This window comes from Cupressus sempervirens, chromosome 8 (assembly GCF_028749045.1).
Source record: "Cupressus sempervirens isolate cs-2001-9-10 chromosome 8, ASM2874904v1, whole genome shotgun sequence".
NCBI classification, from domain to species: Eukaryota; Viridiplantae; Streptophyta; class Pinopsida; order Cupressales; family Cupressaceae; genus Cupressus; species Cupressus sempervirens.
The window spans coordinates 733,256,841-733,265,446 of NC_143125.1; the positions used below are offsets into that span (position 1 = coordinate 733,256,841).

At 34.1% G+C, this 8,606-nt stretch overlaps 1 protein-coding gene across 1 annotated transcript; it reads right to left on the reverse strand.

Annotated features, from left to right (window-relative positions):
* Positions 1–3,869: 3,869 nt before the first annotated feature.
* LOC149544520 (uncharacterized) lies at positions 3,870–6,866 on the reverse strand. The gene has a single exon (XM_089795175.1). The coding sequence runs from the start codon at positions 6,821–6,823 to the stop codon at positions 4,106–4,108; it is 2,718 nt and encodes a 905-aa protein (XP_089651301.1). The 5' UTR covers positions 6,824–6,866; the 3' UTR covers positions 3,870–4,105.
* Positions 6,867–8,606: the final 1,740 nt, after the last annotated feature.

Consider the following 8,606-nt stretch of genomic DNA (forward strand, 5'->3'; position numbering starts at 1 on the left):
TATATAGTTCTCAAAGAAATCTATAGCTAAAAGAATACAACTAGGTGGAGAAAAAGTATTTGAATCACAATGTTCTCTAGCTTACCATCGTGCACCATGACAATGTTGGATATGTGGATATATAAATGGATGAAATCTATTCATTCATCTCCTAGTTTAGTTTGGTATGTATCATATTCATGTCTCATCCATGAAACTAGTATTGACTCTTTAACATTCTCATTTTTGAGTGGAAATATACACAAATCTCTGCAATCTTCACATTGATTTTCAATACATTGTACTTTAGAATCATTTAGTTCTTCAAATTTATGACATAATAGACTTCACAAATTATGTTGTACTGTTAGGGATGACCAAATTTAGATTGATTACATCCATTACCTTTATATATGATTGCAAGTGTAGATAAAATTCAACATGATTTCAATTACAACAAGTTTCATGTATCTTATTTATGCATAGAAAGGAAGAACACAAGCTCTTAAACATTCTTTGACATATTTTCACATTCAAGAATATTTGCTTGAATGTTTAAAATAGTTTACTTTGTGTAATATCTAGAAAATGTTTTGGATGTTTAACTTTTTTCCATGTCTCTTGATCTTTAATTTATATAGTATCACATCTATTGGAAGAAACATGAGATGATATGGTCCAAAATTCAATAATAGGTATCTTTTTACATCTTTAGAACTTATGTCTTTTCAAGGAACTCTACAAATATTCACCTAATTATTCTCAATGTTTTCATCTGACATATTTTTCATCCGAATGTATCTTTGAAGAGTTATTCTCGATATATATATAGTAAATAAGAAATTGCATGTACTTGTTTTCTATGGGTTAGCTTTCTACTAGATATTTTAGTCATCAACCATCTACATACAATGCTTAAATCACCTTCTCGAGTTGTGTTGTCAATTTTGTTATATGCAGTTTGCAAATTTTCAAATATTGTTTAATTAATTTTATGTGCATAGTTTTTCTTGTTATCAACACCCAAAAACTCTGAAATAGACCTCATCTCTTTTCTCCTAAATAACTTGACAAATAATTAGGACTTTCCAAATGTACTTTTATTTTTGCAATATTCATCTCACATGTTTTTGCAATTCTTTTTAACAATGTTATTAGATACCATATGCATAGATAAATTTGGTGAAAAGGTAGCTTCTTATCCACATCCATCAAATTTTCTAATCCTAATAAAGTGTTTCTATCATTAGAACTACTAATTTGTTCCTTTTCTTGAATCTCATCATCATCATGAACTTCAATAGGTTGATTTTGATTACATCTTGTATGACCTTTCATTTTGTCATTCCTTACTCTATGATATTTCCTTGATCTAACCTTTTTATGCCCTATTAAATGCTTTGATCAACAAAAAAAATATTTAAATTTAGATTTGACTAAATACAATTCAAAATGCTTCAATTTAAAGTACAAAAATATTACAATAAAAAAAAACATATCTTGAGGATGATATTTCATAATTTCCTTTCAATTCCATGAAAAGTTTGATGAAACTAATTCAATGAATATTTTCCTCTTGAAAAATGCTTTATTATTTGTATCTCCATTTAAGATGAAAGCACAACACTCCAATCATGCTGGCAAATCCTACTCTGAAACTTAACCCCACTGACACTTCCCACCAGCAATCCATCTCATCTTCACCTATGTCTCTAACTCCTATGCTATTTAATTGCACCTAACTACCTCTCTCCATAATCCTAGATCTTATTTTTTCATTGTCTAAGTGCCAACAATGAACTTCAATAGGTTGATTTTGAGGAACTCTACAAATATTCACCAAATTATTCTCAATGTTTTCATCTAACATATTTCTCCTCCTAATGTATCTTTGAAGAGTTCTTCTTGATATATGTAGTAAATTAGAAATTACGTGTAATTCTTTTTTGTGTATCAATTTTCTACTAGATATTGAAGTTATCAACTCTATACATGTAATTCTTAAATCACCTCCTCGAGTTGTGTTGTCAATTTTGTTATATGAAGTTTGTAAATTTTGAACTATTATTTATTAATTTTATGTGCATGGGTTTTCTTGTTATCAACACCCAACAACTCCAAAATAGACCTCATCTCTTTTCTCCTAAATAACTTGACAAATAATTATGCCTTTCCAAATGTACTTAAATTTTTGCAATATTCATCCCACATGTTTTGCAATGCAAGTTTTAATAGTGTTCTCATATATCATATGCTCAAATGGAAATTGGCTAAAAAAGTAGCTTCTCATCAATATCCATTAAATTTTCTAATCCTAACAAAGTGTTTCTATCATTAGAACTACCAATTTGTTCCTCTTCTTGAATCTCATCCTCTTCATAAACTTCAATAGGTTGATTTTGATTACATCTTGTATGACCTTTCATTTTGTCATCCCTTACTCTATCATATTTTGTTGATCTACCCTTTTTATCCGACATTAAATGCTTTGATCTACAAAAAAAAATGAATTTAGATTTGATTAAATACAATTCAAAATGCTTCAATTTAGAATAAGAAAATACTATGGCAAAAAAAGCATATCTTGAGGATGATCTTTCATAATTGCCTTTCAATTCCATGAAAAAATTGATGAAATTAATTCAATGAATATTTTCCTCCCAAAAAAATGCTTTATTATTTGTTATATTTCCTTATTTCTAAGTTACAAAGAAGAAGAACCTTTTTTTATATGAAGCTACCATGTGACTACTAGTGGTTGTTTGAGTTGGCCTAGGTTATGGCCAAAAGCATTACAGCTGAAAGGGTTTTGGCGGTAACTATCTATGTGGTAGCCACACAAGCCAAAACTATAGTTTCTCAAAACTTCTCACTTTGAAGGCTTATTTCTCCATCAAAAATGAAGTTTCTACAAAAATGAAAAATACCCTTTTGTAGATCTTGGAGCTAAGATTATGGTCATATAAATTATATAGCTTTTTGAGTAGTTACAATGCGTTATAATTTTAAAATATTACAAGTAGGTATTTTAAGATTTAGGAAGATGTCACTTCAAAAAATGAAGAAAATAAAATAGTAAATCATGCTCAAAAAACTGGAAATTTATATGTGCCTCTAGAGAATAGAGTTCTTTATAAGAATATGTAATTTATTTTCAAAAATATGTACATTTGATAGAAAAAGTCTCGCAAAAGAAAAGAGTTGTTGATTTCTAATAAATTTGACTTTGAACACTTATAATTAAGAGCATATACATAGAAAAACAAATATATTTTTCTTCTCCATAAGATGTACATGTCAACTATAACATATTACAAAATCATAGCAAAGTAAGATCATTGGAATATATTTGTTTGGCAGGAATGGAACTCTATAATATTAGTATTTCTTAAAAAAAAAGAGCTTACAAAATTAACAAAATGCAAAAGTTATTTTTTTAAATAAAAATTATAGACAAACTTTATTCGATTTTATACATTTCGTCAACTTACGTCATCTTCAAATTCTAAACAAAAATACCACTTTTAGATCATTAAAGTCGTATAGTTTAAGTTATGAGATTCTTTTTCTTTATAAAAGGTGACAGAGGTTTGTGCTTGTACACACTATACATTTTGCATTACCATTGCATCATATTTCATTAGTTCCTATTTACATCAAAACATATAGAACTACCTATCATATATAATTATATTATGATAACGTTTCAAATTATCAGTTATGTTCAATTTAACAGAAAAAATGATAATTCACTATTGTTTCTACCAGCAAAGCAGGTCCAAACATGGATAAGATTTGAATGAACTAAGTAATATTTGTGTCTCTATTTAATTCATTGAACATAAATGACATTGGGAGAGTGGTCATTTTCCTCTTTGAAACAATTAACATACTCATAAAGAAAATATGCGTCATTAACAAATTAAATTATATAAAAATATCAAGAGCGGTAAACTTATAATTACCATTAAGACTTCCTATACCCTATTCATTATCAGAGATGACGCCAATACCCTATGCCCAACATGAAAATCTCAAAGAACAGAACAGCTGCACAAGAGAGAACCACAACTGCCACCCAAGAGAAAGCATCCATTTTTATCCCTTGCGTAGCACCTCCATTGAGTCAACGTTCAAAAATATATTTGATTACTCTATCCTGTAAAGCAAAGCATTTGTATCTCCATTTAAGATGAAAGCACAACACTGCAATCACACTGGCAAATCCTACTCCGAAACATATTCCCACTGACACTTCCCACCATCGATCCATCTCATCTTCACCTGTGTCTCTAACTCCTGTGCTATTTGCTTGTGCCTGGCTGCCTCTTTGCTTAGTCCCAGATCTCAGTTTTCCATTGTCTAATGGCCAACCATGAAGACTAGGGTTCCCCACATAAGAAGAAGCCTCAAATGTTGCAAACTGCTTCCCCTGTGGTATTAGCCCAGAGAGATGGTTGTATGAAATATTCAAAACAGAAAGAAATGTGAGATTTACAAGATCTGCTGGAATCTTGCCGGACAACAAGTTTGCTGAAAGATCTAGAGACTCCAGCTGAGCCATACCTCCCAAGGACTTGGGAATTTTTCCTCTAATATTGTTGTTTGAAATGTTGAGAGCAATCAGACCCTTCAGCTCTCCCATTCCTTCGGGAATACTTCCTGACAACTTGTTGTAGGAAAGATCCATGAATTTGAAGGCACTGATAATCTTAGTGTATGGAGTAGCATGCCCTTTAACCCAAAGCGTTACTTGATTCAGGAACTCTATTCCCAAAACTGTACCAGAATCGGACTGATAAATCCAATGAGTTAAGCTCGGCTCTATTTTGTCAGGTTGTGTCTGATTCGTCATAGAATTCAACTCTCCCAACCTCTCAGGAATAGGTCCTGAAAGATTATTATGAGATAAATCAAGAATCTGAAGATTTTTGAGCCTCAGCAACTCAGACGGAAAAGTGTTTTGAAAGTTATTATAAGCCAAGCTGAGAACTCTTAACTCTCCTAGTTCTCCAATCCAATCTGGGATACTCCCCTGAAAATTGTTCTTCCCAATGTCAAGGACTTGAAGCTCTGCACAACTTACAATAGAAGGAGGGACAATACCTTGCAACTTATTTTCATTCAGATTTAATGTCTCAAGCCCAGTCAGATTTCCTATCTCTTCCGGAATCTCACCTTCCAAATAATTTTGAGCCAGATTCAAGACTTGCAGTGAAGAACATCTCGCAAGATTCATAGGAATGGCACCGCTTAGCCTGTTCTTTGACAAGTCTAACAGAAGCAATCCATCAGAGGCAGAGCATATGGAGAATGGGATAGAACCATTGAACCTATTCCTTGAGATGTCTAAATACTGAAGATTCGGAAGAGTATAATCTGGAACAGAGCCATATAATCTATTGTCATGCAAGTCTAGAAACCACATAAAATTGGAAATAAGAGGGGGTAGAGAACCTTCTAGTTGGTTATGTGAAAGATTTAGCTTTTCCAGATAGGATAGATCCCACAACCAACTAGGAATATATCCCACAATGTTGTTATCGAACAGGTCCAATTCTGTTAATGAGTATAGAGTAGACAGGAAAGAAGGAATCTCCCCTAGTAAATTACATGACCCTAACCCCAGGTACTGCAGTTGAGAAAATTTAGGAATCAAACTAGAAGAGACATAAGCTGTAAGTTGGTTTCTAGAAAAGTCCATTTCTTTGAGGTGAACCAGATCCTCCAATACAGAAAGTGATAAGCTGCCAGTCAAATTGTTAGAGAAGAGTGACAAAGTTTCTAAGTGGACAAGCTTTGAAATGGTATGTGGAATTGTTCCAGATAATTGGTTCCTCCCGAGCCTCAGATGTCTAAGGAAACAAAGCTTTCCAATGGATGGTAAATCCCCTGATAAATGATTGTATGAGAGGTCCAACTCCTTAAGCATTGAAAAATTTGCAATGGAGTGAGGAATTATTCCTCCTAGATTATTGAAAGACAAGTCAAGTTCTGTCAGGTTTGAACGGTGCAGAATATTTGAAGGGATTGAACCATTGAGAACACAGTTAGAGAGATCAAGTGAAACCAAGGAGGAGACATTCTGAAACCAAGCTGGCAATGGGGCGTAAAGTGTATTAAGTGGAAGATGGAGATGGGACAAGTGAGTGAGGTTTGGGAGAGAAGGTATCTTACCTGAAAGTCCGCAACCAGAGAAGTCTATCCCCCTGAGATTAAAGAGGCCATTGAGAGCATCACCCCAACGCTCACTTTGAATATTCATCATGACGCCATCCATAGCCAGGTATTCCAAGCTTCTGAGACTTACTATCCATCCGGCAAACCTTCTACTCTCCAAGGGAAATGAATCATCTGCTGAGAGATACAGGTGGCGGAGGGTTGTAATATTACCCAGCTCCAGAGGGATCTCACCTCCAAAACTTGCACATGCCAAGTTAAGGAATGTAAGCTTCTTGAGTTTTGCCAGCTGAGGAGGTATGGCAGCACCATTGAAGTCATTCCAGCTCAAATCCAAATATCGGAGATGCTGCAGCTTGAACAATGATGGATGGATCTTTCCAGTCAAAAGACATGAATTTTCCCTCTCCAAACATGGCATATTGTCATAATCACGGTTTTTGAGATCGAGGGAGACAACATTGCCGGAATGATGGTCACAGATGACACCCTCCCATTGGCAACAGTTGAATTGCTGCCATGAGTTCAATCGGCCAGAGGAATCATTGAGCCAACCCCTAAAGTCCAGAAGATAGTGTCTTTCATCATTTCGGCATGCGCTAACGAATGAGACATGCAAGTGCAGCATTATCACCACTGATATGCAGAATGAAAAGGGAGACATGATTGCAATATGCAAAAGCAGAGCAATTGAGGTGGAATGGGACGAGGGTTGAGGATTGTCAAGCAGAGCTTTATAAGACCATCGCGCCGCGTGTTTTGGTGTGTGGAACGACTCTTTCCTAGGTAATTCCACATCCATACTGACCGTGTCCCCAACGAAAACGTAAAGTTTATAAAGGCGATTCAAAAAAAGCGAAAAACAAGCGTCCCCCTTGATAAGATACGCGTTTAAAGATCGCAGAAGCGGGCAGAAGGTTTGAAAGTTGAAGACAACATTTGTAAGACTAGTGAAGTCTTGTCAGCCTCTATTCCACGCGCAGATCGACTTTTGAAAACTAGAGAAGACAGCTTCTGAGCTAACCTTTCTCTAGGGTTGGTGGGAGGAGTTCGAAGTTCGGGGGCTGGGTGGAGGAACGGCTTAAACATCACACATTAAGGCTTGATTATTAGTGCAAAAGTGTTAAATAGTCAAAGTTTGACTTACTTTTCGAGGCTTAATTTCTTCCTTAGTGTGTGATGTGGATGGATCCCATTTCTATTGGAGATTGCTCATCTCCCAACAAAAGTGCACTCCATAACATGATAATGGCATAATGCATGTATAAAACTTTATGCCTTATGTCTTTTATGAATCCTTAATAAAAAATATAATTGTGACCTTTTTGGCCTATAAAAGCATAGGCTTTGCACTAATAATATTGCATGACTTGTTAAAGGATCATTGTTACTTTTGTTATGTGAATTAACATCTTCTCCTTACAAACAATACGGTCATGGATGTTTTCATTAAGTTAATCTAATTTAAAATTAGAATTATTTTGATATATAAAATATTACTTGTCAATAATATTTCAAATTTGATTATATCTTTTCGTAAGATTCATTTACCATTGTATATATCTAACTATCAAACATTAATCATCTGAAAATTATCAACGTCACTCTAGGATCTCAAGTGAGAAGAATGAAGCCATTTTGTTCACGTACCATGACCAATATTTGAAGAAAATAAAGGGTATGGGCTTGCAAAGAAAGATATGCATGTGTAAGATATGTTGGTGTTTTGAAGCAACATGATTTCAAATTACCCCGATGAGAAAAAGATGCATCTAGGGGCAGCTACTTCCCATCTTCAACATACCCTTTCAGACATCAGGCCAACTATAAGGCTAGACCCTTCTTCTACTTCAGGCTCTGCAAAACCTAGGCGGGTGTACATCAAATTCACTTATATGGTACCAGTGCTAAAACATACACTTGAATCTTGAAAAAAAAAAAAAAAACCCTAAATCTTCTAACACTTATGCAGAGATCTCAAACATGGAATAGCTAATAAAATGGCCAAATAAATTGTTAAGCTAAGTGAGGGTATCACATTTTAGTTCTTTCAACATTAAAGGGAAAATACTTGATTAATGATGCCGATTTTCAGCCAAAAACATGACATAAAAAACATAACACTTTGATCTTGTAGTTTATCAATGCCTTATATATTGGGCAATCCCACAAACCCCTAAAACACATCCCTGAAAGTCATTGACATATCTCATACATCAGGACTTCTTGATGCATCTATTCACCTTGTGAATCAGTCATCTACATCTTTCTGAACCTCATACTTGACCTATCCATTCATGAAATCTAAAATCTTATGATGATGAATCAAGCATTTACATAACTCCTTGAGTCATAAGCAAAATAAATTAACATATACAACCAATAGATTGCAACTCAATTTCATACCCTTTGTATACAAAACACAAAAGATCACAAACAACATGAAT